The 17,492-nt window shown below is 42.8% G+C and overlaps 1 protein-coding gene across 5 annotated transcripts in view; it reads right to left on the bottom strand.

Moving 5' to 3' along the window:
- Window positions 1-2,522: 2,522 nt before the first annotated feature.
- Window positions 2,523-17,492, bottom strand: part of LOC103732254 (F-box/WD repeat-containing protein 12-like) — a 28,253-nt gene continuing 13,283 nt past the window's right edge. For 2 of the 5 annotated variants that reach the window (XM_017797559.2, XM_029562370.1), the window contains exons 3-8: window positions 17,022-17,180; window positions 15,991-16,201; window positions 14,869-15,044; window positions 14,653-14,780; window positions 13,920-14,093; window positions 12,214-12,344 (exon numbers count right to left, since the gene is read on the bottom strand). In XM_017797559.2, coding sequence (XP_017653048.1) covers window positions 14,658-14,780; window positions 14,869-15,044; window positions 15,991-16,201; window positions 17,022-17,180 — 669 coding nt within the window. In that variant the 3' untranslated portion in view covers window positions 12,214-12,344; window positions 13,920-14,093; window positions 14,653-14,657. Of the gene's footprint in view, window positions 2,677-12,213; window positions 12,345-13,919; window positions 14,094-14,652; window positions 14,781-14,868; window positions 15,045-15,990; window positions 16,202-17,021; window positions 17,181-17,492 lie in introns of those variants that run through there. The other 3 variants (XM_017797560.2, XM_017797561.2, XM_029562369.1) reach the window with 3 other exon arrangements.

Below are 17,492 nucleotides of genomic sequence, written 5' to 3'. Positions count from 1 at the left end.
CTGCCTCGGCCTCTAGAGCGCTGGGATACTCAGCCTGAGTGCTTATTGTGCTTGCTTCCTCTCTAGATTGAAAACTGTAATAGAGATTGACATTATAAATTTTCAAAAAAGGGTCAAAGGAAGCATTGAAGGGGATATTAAAGGTTTCAACCCACAAGCAACTTAAGACCTTCCCTAAAATAGAAGTTGGCTGACTTTCTTGATACATGAGGGCCAATATTTACTGCAGAGGTTTTACGGATAGTGGGTCCTACACAGGCAGGATTAGATTAACCAGAACCCCCCCCAAAAAAAAGTCTGATAATTTTCTGCACTCAAGCCCTGAAGTTAAACTGGAGGACAGAAAAATAAGTCAGAGTATTCTATTATCCTGCAATTGGATTTCTTTATAAGAGGAAGGATACTTACTAAGTTTTTCAGGTTGTCTGCCTCCATTTACAGACACAAGCTAACTGATCATGGGTATAAGCTTTCAAGCATCTGGTCACTCCAAGTATAGCCAAAGATCTCAGGTTAGATGCTGCTAAAGGCAGATACACCTGTTATCTTGTTCCACTTCCATCATGGGTGCTAACTGCTACTCACTCATGACCTTATAAAGTTTAGAGATATCAGAGGGCAACCCTGCAAAATCAAGTTTTCTTGTGAATTCACATTTCCAGTGTAAGACCCATAGATGATAAGACTCATCTGGACAAATCTATACAGGTTCATGATATAAAGATATCTATAGTAAACAGCTAATGGAATTCTCTATTTTGTCACAATGAGAAAAGTAATACAGACTAATACAAATGTATAATGAGTACTAAGATTTATTTAATTACTTAATGAGTGAGCCAGCAGGATAAATCGAAGGAAGAAATAGACTGTTTACAGTCCATGGAGAGGACAGGGAAGACCTTCTGCCAAAAGAAAAAAGGGATCCTCTGTCAGTAACTCCAGTATCACAGTTTTAACAAAGTTTCCTTAGTTGATTTCTGCTATATGTTGTAAACACCAATTTGATGATGTTTTGCTATGTACTTCCTACTTCTATTTGCTACTTACACTCATTCAAAACCCAAAACACAGTTTCAGTAGGCCACTCTGTACTGTACAAAGGGAAAAAAGTTTTTTGATTGTCTTGCTTTCCATAAGGTGTACCTGGGAACTCCAAATTCTCCACAGCTTAACAGTATGTACAAAAGTAATAACAACTTATATTATCCTATGATGGAATTTGGATTCAATGTCCCTTTAATAAGGCAATGTTGCACAGCACCATCTTCCAAGCCAAACAGCTCCCATCTTCATGACTTCAGCTGTAACTGCTTGTAAAAGATCATCATAGCTGGGTTTGTTGCCTGTTGATGTTCCTTCATAGGAGGGGTGAACAAGGTCACTGGACCCTCACCTGAGTATCCAGCCTCTCCTACAGGGCAGTTGTATGTAATTTTGAGCTAATTGCATATGGCCTTGTGGTCTTTGGAAGGAAGTAGAATACGACTGGGGAAGTCTAGGAAAAGGGTGCTCCACCCACTGGGCTATGGGGAAGTCATCATTCATGCTAGATGCAGATTTTCCAATGCAGTTGCTTTCAGTTCACCCACACGCCTGTGAGTAATCCTTCATTAATGTTCTGTAAGTAAACTCAATGAACTCACTGGTTCCCAGGTTGAACTTCAATAGACTCAAATATCGGTTTGTCCCTGGAACCTTATGAGAAGGGGGTAGACATTGCTTAGTATCCATCCCTCAGGGAAAAAATTCTCACAACAGATGGTAAGTTTATTTGTTAATGTTATTATGTCTCATGGTATTCAGAAAGAAAACCAGTCAGTAAAAGAATATGCTAGAAGGATGTGAAAATGGAAATATTTTTAGTAAAGAAGTTTTTATTAAGATTAAGATGGCTGGATGGGGGGCTGGAGAGATCGCTCAGCGGTTAAGGACACTGTACCTCAGGCAGTACATGACACAGGTACACTTACCTACATGCAGGCAATATACACATACACATAAAACAAAAATAAATAATTTTTTTAAAGTTAAAAAAACTAATTATATTTTAAATTAAAACTTAACAAATTGGGCCAGGAGTGGTGGCGCATGCCTTTAATCCCAGCACTTGGGAGGCAGAGGCAGGCAGATCTCTGTGAGTTCAAGGCCAGCCTGGTCTACATAGTGAGTTCCAGGACAGCTGGGGCTACAGGGAGACCCTGTCTCAAAAAGATTTAAAAAACAAACAAACAAAAAAAAAACCTTAACAAATCACCAGGCCTGGATGCATGCCTTTAATCCCAGTATTCAAGAGGCAGAGGCAAATGGATCTCCATGAGTTCAAGGCCAACCTAGTCTACACTTAAAAAAAAATTTTTTTTAAACAGCAAAAAATACTTCACAAATCATATTTGAAACACAGAATACATGTGCTATATCCTAAATTTTAAAAACATTTATTTACTTATTTAAAAAAATGTATGTGTATGAGTGTATTGCCTGCATGTGTGTATACCCATGTTGTACCATGCTTGTGGAGGTCAGAAGAGGGTGTTGAATCCCCTGGACCTGGAGTTACAGATTGTTGTTAGCTGCTATGTATTAGCATAACTGAAGAGTGTGCGAGTCCGTGTGTTGGCCATTATCGGAAGCAGCCGACATCCCACGTTGATCATTCTTCCTTGGTTGTTGCAGCTGAAAATATGAAAAGAAGTGAAGAACAGCAATAAACAAATATTTGATCTACTCATACAATAACTTTTTAGCGTGCTCCTGGATACTGGAAATTGAAACCAGCAGTCAGTGCTGTTAACCACTGAGCCATCTCTCCAGCCCAGTTCCCAAATTTTTTAAGTCATAAGTACAACAAAGCATACACAGAAGAAGAAAACTAGATTTTTGTGTTTCTTTGAAGGGGTGTGTGTGTGTGTGTGTGTGTGTGTGTGTGTGTGTGTATTCATGTGTATTTTTTGATTTTTTTGAGACAGGGTCTCACTTAGTAGCCTTGGCTGGCCTAAAATTTGCTATGTAGACTAGGCTGGTCTCCAATACAGAGATCTGCCTGCCTCTGCTTCCTAAGTGCTGGGATTAAAGGTGTGCACCACCACACCTGGCTTATATATGCAGTTTTAAAAAACTAAATCACATTTATATATACACACATATATATATATATATATATATCCACCCATACATACACACATCTTAAGATCGGAATAGTATTCTCTTTTTTTCTTATCTTTTTTTGAGACAGGGTCTCCCTGAAGCCCCAGCTATCCTGGAACTCACTAAATAGACCAGGCTGGCCTCCAATTCACAGAGATCCTCCTGCCTCTGCCTCCCAAGTGCTGGGATCAAAGGCATGCACCACCACACCAGCCAGTATACAGCATTCTTAACAGTGACACCAGGTTTTACAACAAAAAGACAATTTACATACACATACACACATGTCTATATTTATGAATACAGATGACAAACAACTGTAGCATATAAACAGAATGACCATACATTAAAATAGTAGGATCAGTCAAGCTTGGTGGTGCACACCTTTAATCCCAGAACTTGAGAGGCAGAGGCAGGCAGATCTCTGTGGGTTCAAGGGCAACTCTGTCTACAAGGCGAGTTCCTAGGTGGAATTAGCTGGCGGTAGATGTGAGAAATGCAATAGAGAGGTGGTCCCTGGTGAGTTTCTCAAGGGGAAGGGGGTATGAGAGTCAGAGGGGAAAATGGAAGAGAGAAAGGAGCAGTGAACTCCTGTTGGAGAGCCTGAACCAGTTCCTGAAGAATAACCTTACAGAGATAATAGCGAAGCTATTAAAAACTATCTTTACTCTCTGATGCCCTCCCTACAATCTTCTCTAAAAACCTCAACCCTTACACTCTGTCTTCTGGTGCCTGTCCCATCATTAACTCTTCTACTTACCCTAAACCCCTCAGAGCTGTCTGGGCCATGCCCATCTACAGTTGTGTCTCTCTCACCCTTGTGTTCTCTTTTCTTTTACTAATCCATGAGTAACCAAAGCTTCTCTCCTATCTGAACTCTATAATTTTAAAAGCTCTCTCTCTCTTAGTCCTTCAGCATTGTGCAGAACTCAACTGAGTTTGGACTGTTCATCTTAGACTTGTTTCTTCAGGCAGAGTTCTTATGAACTGTTGCTGGACTGAGGTCATCACTTACCAAGGCATAATCCCTTTTCCTACTTCTATACCAAAAGCTGAATGTAGTAGTACTGGGAGGCCTATTCATTGTGTTTTTCTCATACACTTCTGTTTTAAAGGGCTGGCCTCTCCCCTAGAAAGGGAGCTCCTTTGTCCTTGCTAGGTCGAAGACACAGTCTCACATCAAATGTCTCCTGATGTGCTGCCTCTTGGCAGACATCCCTTATATATAAACATCTACTGGCTGGGACAGCTCCTAGAAGCCTTTCAGGATGGGTTTGAACTCTCTTAGCTCCTACAACTCCTTTCTTGTTTTTTTAAAAAACATTTATTTATTTATTTATTTGTGTGTGTGTGTGTGTGTGTGTGTGTGTCTGTGTGTGCGGGTGTATGAGTGTATTGCCTGCTATGTATGTAAATGCACCCGTGCTGTACAATGCCTGTGGCAGTCCAAAGAGTGCATTGGATCCCCTGGAACTGGAGTTATGGATGGTTGTTAGCTGCTAAGTGGGTGCTGGGAACCAAACTCGAATTCCCTGTAAGAGCAGCCATTGCTTTTAACTGCTGAGCCATGTCTCTAGCCATCCCCACCTCTGCACCTTTTCTTGTTTTTAATACTGCTTTGTGTCTGCTCCTGCTTACTTAAAGTCCTGATACAATTAGTATCTTCCAGATTACAGGCCATTAAGTGCCAGATGGTATTGTCTCAGGGATATTGACCATTACCAGCTACACCAACATCTATCTTTCATCAACTTACTGCCATAACCACCTCTTCCCCTCTCCAAGATGTGGCTCAAGCCCTTTATGGTTTATAATTGTATGACTGATCAATACCAGCCAGACCCTCTACACACACACACACACACACACACCCCTCATACTCAGCTCTGAAGCAGTTCCAGAAGCAAAAGATCTTTGGCCTGTTGTCAATGATTTGACCTTGCTGGTCAATCAGAGGGGAAAGGTAGAAACAGGAAGATCCCAAACAGAAAGTAGAACCCACTCTCTGTCACACCCTAACTACTTGGAGTCTGACCAGTGACGCCATATACAAACAATAAGAGCATAACTCCTAAAGGCCCCTGGTGTCTCACCCCAAAGTCCAGACACCAACTGCCCTTTTTAGCTATTCAAATACAACCATACACAAATGGCTCATGAGGCAAGGACAGGTAACTTCTCTTAATTATCATAAAAGGACCTCATTTCCTTTCAGGGATATGAGCTCTCTTTCTCACTTCATGCACTGTTTCTCTGCATGGTGTTTTTACTATTATTATTATTATTATTAAAACTTTCATAGCCACCAGATATGTTAGCACATGCCTTTAATCCCAATACTCAGGAGGCAGAGGCAGGCAGATGTCTGTGAGTTCAAGGTCAGCATTGTCCACATAGCGAGTTCCAAGCTAGCCAGGGCTGCCCATTTACCCTATTGAAAAAAAAAAAAAAAAAAAAAAAGCAGAACAAAACAACTCCCCCCAGGTAGCCCCTAAACCCCAATTTTTATATCCATTCTGGTCTGGTGAATACTTTTAGCCTTCACCTTTGGTTCATTATTCCTGGCATGACCCCTTTCTTCTGACATTTTTTTTTTGCCCCAGTGGTTTAATAATGTATAGAGGACAAGGCTGGAGCTGTAATTGTCCTAGAACACTGGCCTACCATGTGTGAGGATCCAGTTTGATCCCCAGTCTCTCAAACAAAATAACAATGGATAGAAAAGAAACTTGATCAGGCCAAGTTGAATTACCAGGGGAAAATGTCAAGACAAATTTGTATCAATGTGTCAGATCCTTTTTTCATTCCAAAGTTTTCCAAAGACTTGTAATTCCAACTAGCCTACTTAGTACATATTTAAAATGGACAATCAGGGCTGGAGAGATGGCTCAGTGGTTAAGACCACTGGTCTTGCAGAGGACCTGTGTTTGAATCCCAGCACCCATGTGGCAGCTAACAACCATCTATAACTCCAGTTCCAGTGGCTCTGATGCCCTCTTCTAACCTCCACAGGCATTGCACAATACAGATGCACTTACAGGCATACAGGTAATACACTCATACACATAAAATAAAAATAATAAATAAAATATATTAAAAATAAAAATTACAAATAAAATTTTAAAAGATAAAAAAATGGGCAATCAATAATAATTACTATCATCAACAATAAGTAAAGGCACTTCAGTAATTAAAGTATCAACATAGAAAACAACATGACTTCTGGAGAGGAGGAATTTCCACAAGGTTCTGACTTCCAGCAACACCGTTCCTTCTAGAGATCCATCTGCCTTGACCATGGCCAGAGGAAACATGCAAACTAACTCTGTGCTAGTGAGGGTGGCAAGTCTCCAGGAAGAGACCACCGAGTCGCAGAGAACTTTAGTCCCATCTCAACATATTTTGGGTGTCATTTTGGATGCCACTGCCATCTAAGAGCATATGCCGGGGAGTGATAAATACACAGCAAAGTATTTCCAGCCTGAAATGTTTGAGGTTGAAAAATCCTTGTAGCATGGGCTATAGAGATGGTTCAGCGCTTAGGAGCACTGGCTGCTCTTGCAGAGGACCTAGGCAGCACCCATATGGCAGCTAATAACTGTAACTCCAGTTCCGGGGAATCCAACACCTGCTTCTGGCCTCTGAGGGCACTGCACAACACAGGTGCACTTATATATACACAGACAAAACACTCATACACACAAAATAAAAATAAACATTGATTTTTTGGGGGGGGGTCTTTTTGAAACAGGGTCTCCCTGTAGCCCCAGCTGTCCTGGAACTCACTATGTAGACCAGGCTGGCCTTGAACTCACAGAGATCAGCCTGCCTCTGCCTCCCAAGTGCTAGGACTATAGGCGTGCACCACTACTCCCGGCTAATAAATAATAATTTTCAAAAAAAGAAAGAAAAAGTCTCAGACATGCTCACAGGCCAGTCTGATGGACGCAGTTCAACTGAGATTCTGTCTTCCCAGGTATGTCTAGGTTTTTGTCAAGTTGATAAAAACCCACCATGACAGTGATCATGGCTACACAACTTTATGAATGTGTAATCATGAACCTCATTTCCAGTCAACAGACTGCATATATAAGGGGGACTCATAAGAGTGTAACAGACCTGAAAAATTCTTGTTGTGGTATAACACATCACTCACATGTTTGTGGTGAAATTGCGGTAAACAATTTGCTATGCAGCCAGTCATATGAAAGCATAGGTCATACAGTTATACATGATACTTGATAACAACAGTGTTTTCTGGTTTATGTGTGTAACTATATTATTTATATTGTTTTAGTATTAGCTCCTTTTTACATAAAAAAAATGTTTACTGAGGACCAAGGAGATGACTCAGTGAATAAAGCACTTGCCATTCAAATGTGAAGACTTGAGTTCAGATCCCCAGCATCCACAGAAAAGCCAGGCAGATGTGGTGGCTAGCCAGAATCTGCAAGAGACCCTTCCTCAATAAATAGAATGCAAATGACTGAGACACCCAACATCAACTTCAGTCCTCCACATGCATGTACACATATATCCCACACAAGTGTGCTCACATTTACACATTTGTATGCACATTATACACAAATACCAACACAGAACATGCTTACTAGAAAATAATGCTCCATGCTATACCAGCGACAGCCTCATGTGTTCACCACATCTCTTGAGAGCATTATTTTCTCTTGTATCTTATTTAATCTTTTTTAAATTTAATATTTTTATAATTTTGAAAGTGTATTTCATAGATTTTTAAATAGTTTGCCTTTTCTATGCCTTTTAACTCTTAAATTTAGCATACAGAATATGGTTTTACTATAACATCTTCACATATGAATTATTACCTAATTTGGTAATATTTAATTCCCATTATCCCCTTCTCCTATCACTGGTCCCCTTCCTTCTCCCAAATAGCTTCTTTTCAGGGCTAGAGAGATGGCTCGGTGGTTAAGAGCATTGAGGACCTGGGTTCAGTTCCCAGCACCCACATGGCAGCTAACTACCATCCTTTACTCCAGTTCCAGGGGATCCAACATCTTTTTCTGGCCTCCATGGGCATTGCATGGCACGGTTGCATTTACATACATGCAGCCAAAACACTTAGACACATAAAATAAACATACATTTTGAAAAACAAAAAAACAAATAGCTTCTTTTCTACTTCAAAGTGATATGTATGTGTGTATATGTATATATGTATATATGTGTGTGTAAATCTAGATTCTACATATGAGAGGAAATGTGATATTTGTCATTCTGAGTGACTTATTTCACTTAGTATGATGATCTCCAGTTCCAAACAGAGATGAGGACTGGTGGCAGATCTGCCCTTCCCCAGGACTGATACTGTCTCACAGCTAAATCTACATACCTCCTATAGCCTTTGTTTCATCCTTTCTATAAACTGTAAGGCTACCACAGGAAAAGGAGAGAGAAATTAGTTTTTTTCCCTTTCAGTTAGCCAAACTGTTATAAACTATTTTCTTACCAATTTAAAAAAATAAAACGAGCCAGGCATGGTGGTGCACGCCTTTAATCCCAGCACTCAGGAGGCAGAGGCAGGCAAATCTCTGTGAGTTCGAGGCCAGCCTGGTCTGCATAGCAAGTTCCAGGCCAGCTGGGGCTCCAGGGAGACCCTGTCTCAAAAAGACAAAAAAATAAAAGAAATAATAAAATAAAAATAATAAATAAATAAAACGAATATAAGCCTCCTCAGTAATCAAGCTGGATAGGTATTTTATGAATGGCTTGTACATGTAGACATGAGCATTTCTTGGGATGAATATTTATCCAATTTTTGTGATTTTTACACAATATAATTTGATGGTATTTAGGTCCGCTCTCCTATCCACAGCTCCCCTTATTGATCCCTGTGGTGGTTTGAATGAGACTATCCCCCATAGGCTCCAAGTATTTGAGGATTTTGTCCCCAGTTGGTGGCGCTGTTTTAGGAGGTCTTAGAAGGTGTGGCCATGCTGGAGGAAGCATATCACTGGGGGCCGGCACAGAGAGCCTTGCCCAATCTTGAGTAGCTCTCCTGCTTCCTGTGCCTGCTTGAAGATGTGAGAGCTTAATTTCTGCTCCTACTTCAGCTACCTCTGCTGCCAGGCCTCCCTGCCATGATAGACTCTTCCTAAGTTGCCTTGGTCATGACACATGTAACTAATACACTCCCCATCCAATTTAATTTGCTCTATTATAAATAAAAAGGTCTATAGAGCCAGGCGTGGTGGCACACACCTTTAGTCCCAGCACTTGGGAGGCAGAAGCAGGCAGATCTCTGTGAGTTTGAGGTAGCCTGGTCTATCGTGAGTTCCAGGCCAGCTGGGGCTACAGGGAGACCCTGTCTCAAAAAGCCAAAAGAAAAAAAAAAATCTATAGAGTCTAATTTGTTCCCCCAAATGTCCTTCAGTGTGGGTCCATCCTCTGGAGCCCGGTTAACCTACCAAGAGTCCCATGCTTGAAAGAGACTATACCTGCTCCTCCCAGCAGCCATCTGTTGCCATAATTTCCTTAGGTGGGTTGGAGCCTCTTACCTACTTCCTGTGTTTATGCTAGGATTTTTTTCTGGTTTGAGCTTGCATAGGACTTGTACTTACTGTACCACTCTAAAAAATATTTTATTTTTTATGTTCTGTGCATGAATGTTTTGCCCAAATGCATGCATGTGCACCATGCATTGTGGCAGTGCCCATGGAGGTCACAAGAGGGTATCAGATCCCTTGGACCTGGAGTTGCAAGCCATTGTTAGCTGCCATGTAGGTTCTGGAAATAGAATCCACATCCTCTGCAAGAGCAGCCAGTGCTCTTAACTCCTGAGCATCTCTCTAGCCCCACCAAGTTTTGATCTCCCTGTTTTCTCATAGAATGTGGTAATGCAGCTGAGGACCTCTGCTCATCCAACAACAGTTCTGGTGAAGCTAGTCATGAGGAAAGCTCTTGGCTAGCTAGCCCACTGCATTGCAATGTAGATGAATTCCCAGCAGATTCTGGAGTACTTTCCCTCTTCCCCAGTGCTGTGAGTATTGGCTGTTATAAATGCATATTGCTGAATGGGGAAGGAAAAGGATCTTTTGTTTTAACTTGGTCTTATCTTTTCAATTATTTATACTTTTATGTGTATATTTTTATGTAGTAGGGTATATGTTTGTCTGTAAATATAAGGATCAATATTTAACATATAGTAAGAAATTTCATTTATCTAGAGATATGAAAGAGATAGGGTTTTCTCTAAGATCTATGACCTCTCTCCTGCCATGTGTATTTGACTGAGTTTACAATGCCACCCATAAGTTCACTCCCACCAAGGGGGCTTCAAGTCCAATTAGATAGTTGTTGATTGCCCCCCAGATAACAGTGCCATGACTGCACCAATAGGGGTAGTTTGCTATGCCAGTCCTTATGGTTATTAGGCTTTAGGGCTGGGTTGGACCATTGATTATTTTTCTCCCTTGGCAGTTTGCATATTATCATCTAGCATTATGAGAGCCAAATTTCAGTTAGAAGGCTTCCAGGTCAAATCCTGCACATTGCCAGAAGACAGGTTTTGAGAGTAGGTTCTCTCCTTCTACCATGTAGGCTCCAGGGATGGAACTCAGGTTGCCAGGCTTTACCAGTTGAGTCATATCTCCAGTCCCATTTTTGTATTTTAAAAATTTAGCAGCTTGTGACCTAAAGTTGCTATTATTTTTTAAATTTTTATTTCTATGTTTTGTATATGAGTATATTCCCCGCATGTGTGTAAGTGCACCCATGTCATGCAGTGCCCTTTGGAGGCACTGTGTTCAGCAGTCTGTATATAAAAATCAGATTGCTCTGTTTAGCATTGCTGATGTCTGTACCTTCAGACAAAACACTGGCTCTTTGCTATGTTCTCCTGAATTAAAGAGGACATATTCCTTGCTTATTGCAAGTCTGGCTCTGGTTCTTATTTCTTAACTTTAAACTCCTTTCTTTTTCTGTCCTCTCAAATAGAACAGCAGGGAGTGGCTGCTTCGCCCCTGGCCACAGCCCTAAGCACTGTTTCTCTCTGCCTCCCTCCAGGGTCTCCAGCATCACTTTTACACCTCCTGAGGTCCCCAGCAGACCCCTCCCCACCCCGCCCGCCCAGGCAGAGTTCACAAAAGCCCCAATTCTCCAGCCTCATTCCACACTGGCCTTTTTCCAGAGACCCATTCCTGTCTGCAAAAACCAAAACAAAACAAAAAATAAAAAACAACCCCCCCAACCATTATTACACTATTTAAACAGAAAAGCTGACTCTGGGATCAGCCCTCCCACTTCAGATTAAACCCATTTATCTCTAAAATGCCCTGAAGTCCTGTCTCTAAAGCCAGCTGGCCACATGACTTTATGATTGGGGAAAAAGTCAAAATACCCAGAATGAAAAGCATTATGCCTTAGAAAAAGGGCTAAGAGATAAGCCATTTCCAACAGAGGTTGCTATTATTTGTCTCATGATATAGAAATATCTGTAATAAAAACTCTTAGGGTTCAGATCTGCAGCAGCCCCCTCCCCAACAGGGTCTCACGGTTTTGCAAGCCTCTCAGAATGCAGGAACTGAATTAATGTGCACCCTGGTCTTTGAAGGCAAGATAAGCAGACTCTGCACCTTTTGGTCAAAGACAGCCTGCTTCTCCTCTGATGATCTTGGAAGCAGAACAGGCTCCTACACTCCGGATCTATTTTACCCTCGTAAGTTTTACAATGTATAACCCAGATCCTGGCTGATGGAAGGGGGTGGTTTTAACAGGAGTTGTTCTGATAAGCCCTGGGCTCCCTCTCTCCTGCCTAACTTAAAAAAAAAAATCTTCCTGCCTTCTGCATGCCCCAAAGACCCCACCCCCTATAAAGACTGCCAGCCCACAACCTGTAGGCTGACAACTTCCCTATCCCGAAGGGAATTGTCCAGTGTGCTTTTCCTCTGCCAATAAACTCAATCCTACTGGTGTTTTGTCTGTGTCCTGGTGCTTTCTCCAGATTGACCCAATTCATCTATCAAAAACAACTAATGACCTGCTCTATTTTGTCACAATAATGGATGATTAAAAAAAAAAAGACTGATGCAGATACAAAATGAGTTCTAAGTTTATTGACAATAATTACCTAATTGGAACAAACATTTTAAAAGACATTTCTTCCCTCTCTTCTGAGGCTTTGCTGCTTTCTCCACAATGGTTCTTTCTGAGAACCTGGGCTGGGAGAAGGAAAAACAGTCAGAGGAACCTAGGAAGTTAATTCCCACACCCCAGGCCATAATGCTGGGCACCAAGCACTGTTTAGGCCATGTGTTCCAAAGGCAGCTGCTTTTCTATCTACATATAAGGATTTTAAATTCCAGTAAACATGAAAACAATGCTGCTATTAGAAACATTTTCTTCCCCCATTCTGTATCCCAGTGAAGGGCCCAGTCCTGTATGTCTGGCGTGGCTCCACATTCCTGCCCACTGCTCCATTGCCTAAGGGCTACAGCTCATGATTCCAGTGCTGCCCGCCACTCCAGCTTTCCCTGATCCATTCCAGTTCATCACAATGCTCCTGCTTCCGAAGACTCTCAGTTTCCTTTTCCTTGTTCTGCTTTAAGCTTTTATGTTGTTTTTATGAAAGACCCAGCAGAGAGTCTTGCTTATGGCTCCCTGTTTGGACTGGAATGGGAAAACTTAATTTTCAGCATTTCCAAGGCAGTGTCATACCTAAGTTATTTTCCTTTCTTTTTTCTACCTGCAACTCTTTCCACTCTACTCCTGACACAGGTGTGGTGCACATGTTTTCAATCCTAGCGTTTGGCACAGATTTCTGAGTTTGAGGACAACATGGTCTACATACTGAGTTTCAGGTCAGTCTGGGCTATATAGTGATACACTGTCTTCACACCAAAAGAGAGTGGGGTGGTTAATGTTAGAAACAGCACTTTCAGCTACTAGGCAAAATCATCTGAAGTTTCTGTCTTTATTCTTCAAACATGAGAAGGAAAAATTCCTCAAGATAGAAAATTTTCCATTTTGGGTATCTTGGTTGGGGTTGAAGGAACCAGGTTCCCTCTCTCTCCTACCTGGCCTTGGTGATCATGTGGGCTTGTGACCCCAAAACAGCAAATCACAGAAGCATACACACACACAAATACACACACACACACACACACACGCACGCACACATTCTGACTCTCCCTCAGGAACAGCTGGGAAGTGCTTCCCTGGTGGCTCTGGTACCTGTTCAGTGGTAGCCTCAGGGAATGTTGAGGGCACCACAGAACCAGAACTGCAGAGCAGGCCCAGCCATGTCCTGTTCTCAGCTTTGACTCCACCCCTACTTTTGATTTCAGTGAGTCACCATCAGCACATATTGTTCATAATTAAGAACCCTGAATGATGGGCCCACTAAGCCTGCCAGGTTTTCCACACCGACCAACTCTGGAAACGCTATTTATATTCTGTACTGTTGGTGCCCGAGTTTGTAACATGGTTCCAGAGAATTCATCTCCATGACAGAAGGAGCTATGTATTAATACGTCTACAGTATATGACACAGCATAAACAGGTAGAGAATATTCACTTAATTACATTTTAGATAACAAAAATTGCTATACTGCAATCCTGGTACTTTACACTGCACTACTATTACGCATTCAATTCCTGCCCGTGGTCAACAACCTGAGACTCCTTGGGCAAGCTGCTCAGCACTGGGAAGTAGGCTGATGATGGCTACCTAGTCTCCTTCGTTTTTCTAATAGAAAAATGAACTGTAAGACAATGGAAACAGCTCATTGGCTTACTGTGAGAACAGGCAACATCTTTGGTCAAGAGTCTGCAAAGCAAGATCATTTTCAACTGGTGGGCTCTAGTCGAGCTGAACTTTGTAGTAACAGGACCTCAGGATGCTTGTTCCAGAGCTTCTGGCTTCCACACCTGCAATGCTCATGCTGTCGCTTTTCACGCGGGTAAATCCACTACAAAGAGAAGGGACACAGAACCATTAATCTTAGATAAAAAGCAAACATTTAAGTAGAGTTTATACATGAAGACAGAGCAGGCCTGTACCATCCCAATAGCATCCAACCCATGTTCATCCCTTGCTTACTCTGGGCTTTTATGTGAGAACCTAAATCTCATAGCTGGGAAATTACTATCAAATACTTAAGCTCCCTCCTGACAGTAGCTTCCTGAACCAAAATGATTCTATTGTTTTCAGAAATGTCTGGTACATTAGGTGCTTCTAACCAGAATCAACTATCTGTTCTTGGTCAGCCTCTTTGCTCTGACTGAAGGCCATGTGACCAAAACAGCTCCCAGGAACAGTAATTTTCCACAAGGCAATTTCAAGGACTATCCCAATATGCATCCACAGTCCTCAGCTATTTAGGAGAACGAGGCAGGGGGATGACTTGAGGCTGGAAGTTCAAGGCCAGCCGGGGAAAGATAACAGGACCTTGTTCCAAAAGAAAGAAAACAAATACCACTGCTTGCACTTTCATAGGCAAAGGGAATAAAGCATCCAATCTTAATTACCTGGCCTATCTGTGAGATCCCTCAAGCAAATGATAGCAGCTCTTGAGGACTGGACGTTTATTTTCCTTATTCCACAGATAGACACGCAAAGACAGGTCCAACGAAGAGGTGATGACTCGGTTCAGGTCCTTGAAATGAAGTCAAGTAAGGTATGGATGTGGACTCCTGATGGTAGAGCATCCTGTGGGCGGGTGGGGGTGGTGGTGCTGGACTTACCACCCACATGGATGTGATGGGCCTCTGATGGTCCTGAAAGGCTACCAGCTGCAGGCCGTGTATGGTGAACACCACCAGCTCTGACCCGGAGGCCAGCAGGATCACCTGGGAGCCGTGGCCCTGCATGAGCTGAGGCATCATGGTGTCCGGCAAGGGGAAACTGGCCAGCTGTTGTACTTTGGAGAATAACACATAGGTTGCTTCTCAGGCACAGATGTGTGCCTCACCCATGTTGATTTAATGAACTAGCGCCTTTGCAGTCACTGATGCATGCATTCAGATCCCTAAATCCCAATCTTTCAGCAGCAAAATGTTGGCATGATGTCACCCTCTCAGGGGTACACAGTTCTGTGAACTATGCTCATGGAGGGGGAAGAAAAGAAGGAAGACACCTACCATTCCCTGAATGCTTATAAAGGTAGGATAAGAAATAGCCACATGGGAATTATGACACTTGCCAAAAATTATACTGTATGATTGAAGACACTGTCCTTTCTACCTGGAAAAAAAATACTTCACAGAGAATTCATGGTTTTGATTGTGTGTGTGTGTGTGTGTGTGTTAGACCAGGGACATATTACATATCCCATTTCTCATTACTTGCCAGATACTAGGAAACTCAGAGCAAACTTTAGGGTCAAATGATATAAAAGTAATTAAACACAGTACACAAGAAAACAGGTAGAGGACCACAGAAAAGGCCTGTTAGGGTGATACGTATTTAACCTAAAGAGAGAGTGAGGACAGTGTGGTCTTATTCTCCAATGGGACTAGTAGTTCCTTGGGGTAGAGAGTCCCAGCTTTTACTCATCTTTCTTTGTATCCAGGGCTGAAACAGGGCCTTGGCACAGAAGAAGTAGGAATGGATGCAGGAAGGTAAGTTAGGAGCGGGATTCATGGGTGTGGGGAGAATTAACTATCAGAATCCCAGGGTCACACAGGACCCAACATGTAGTAAGTGCTCCATTACTCAACCAGTGCATGAAATCACAGCAACAAAGCTTACTAGGACACTATGCCTGTCTGTTTCCCTGAGAGGGAAGAGAAAGTGTTCCAAAGAAACTGTGAGAAGCCCATCTTAAAACATCGAACTGCAGGCTGCAGCCAGCACAGGGACCTTACCCAGGATGTTCACTCTATCCCTGGATTTCTTGGTCTTTAACTCAAAGGTAGTGACAACCAGTTGCGTGCCCCTGTCATCTCTGTGCATCACCATCAGTCTGGCTGCCTCATCAGGAGCCCAGCAGGCTCTGGAACTCTGCCTGATGGGGAAGGTGGTGGAGACAGGAGACTTGTCTTCTGACTGGTGTGGCAAGGACTGCGTGTGGAACACCTGAGGAAACATCTCTGTGTGGTCAGAGTGCACTGAGGGAGGGGCTTCTCAGAACCGAGAGCTCAGAAAGCCCTCTAGTCCCAACCTGTCTCCTGGTTCTGGCAGGTCTGTCTAGATACCACACTCACACCTCCCATAGTGAACCTAACAGAGCAGTCCAGGACATCTCCATGTCCTGCTTCCAAACTGTGGGTGGCCCCATCCCATGGCCTCTGTACCTAGTTGCTCTTCTGTTTGCTTCCTTGGCCACCAGGTCCCTTAGTCCCTGCTCCATTACTGTGCTCCAATAGCTCTTGTTCTTTCCACTGTAGCCTAACTTCCTGTTCAGGTCCTGACATTCAACAGGTGCTTCACCTCAGGCATATGTATCCTGTGGACATCTCTGTGCTTATAAATCATGGAACAAGTCTCTGTGACTCACACAGTGTCTCTCCTGACTATGTTCCTCTGCTGCACCCCAACCCAGGCATCAGATGCTCAGTCCAGCATCTGTAGTGGGCCTCACTCCACCATCATCATCAACGAATCTTCAGTTCACCAAATGGCTCTTTATGAGCATCCTGGTGGAGAGATGCTCAAGTCCAAGGCTATTCAAAACTGATCTTTACCCTATCTAGTACAGAATTCACAGCACAGCAGCCAGAAAAGAGCAGAGACAGGGCAAGGGCCGAGCTTCCTGCAGGAAGCTCTTGTCTAGATTGAGGACTTGATCCTGTGAAAAGCAGCCTGAGCATCCACATCACACAGTCTCACAGTCCAGGTCTTCTAGCCTCCTTCTACTGGGTTAGGCTTACCATGGACAAAGTTCCCAGGCACTGACCTTTGGGCCCGAGTCTGAATCTTGTGGAGACACAAAAACCCACTGTTGGTCAGGAGAGCATGTGAGGTTAACAGAGAGGTGAGGAAATGTAATCACTCTGGAGACCACTTGCAGTTGAGGCACTGTCAGCACATAGAGGTTCCCTTCAGCACAGGCCACCTGGAATGGAAGGGAAGAAACAGCAGGAAGCACCGTCATCTTCTGATATAGCTGTGTCCTACCCTGAAGGCTGGATAATGAGCTTTGGGACACATGTGCCAGGTGCTTCAAGTTGTGCCACAGAATATTTTCTCAAACAGACAAAGGTGAGGGGTATGTTCAGTGGTAGAATGCTTGCCTAGCATGCACAAGGCCTTGGGTTTGATTCCAAACAACAAAGAAATATGAATACATTTAAACAGCAATGTGAGTCTTCAGAGCAAAGCCCGGCTCCTCTGCAGGAGCTTCACGTGACCCTCCAATGTCCTTCCC

Source organism: Nannospalax galili, unplaced genomic scaffold (genome assembly GCF_000622305.1).
Source record: "Nannospalax galili isolate Female #2095 unplaced genomic scaffold, S.galili_v1.0 scaffold3395, whole genome shotgun sequence".
Lineage (NCBI taxonomy): Eukaryota > Metazoa > Chordata > Mammalia > Rodentia > Spalacidae > Nannospalax > Nannospalax galili.
Note: the sequence above shows the minus strand (reverse complement) of the source record. Positions and strands in the feature narration are given on the sequence as shown.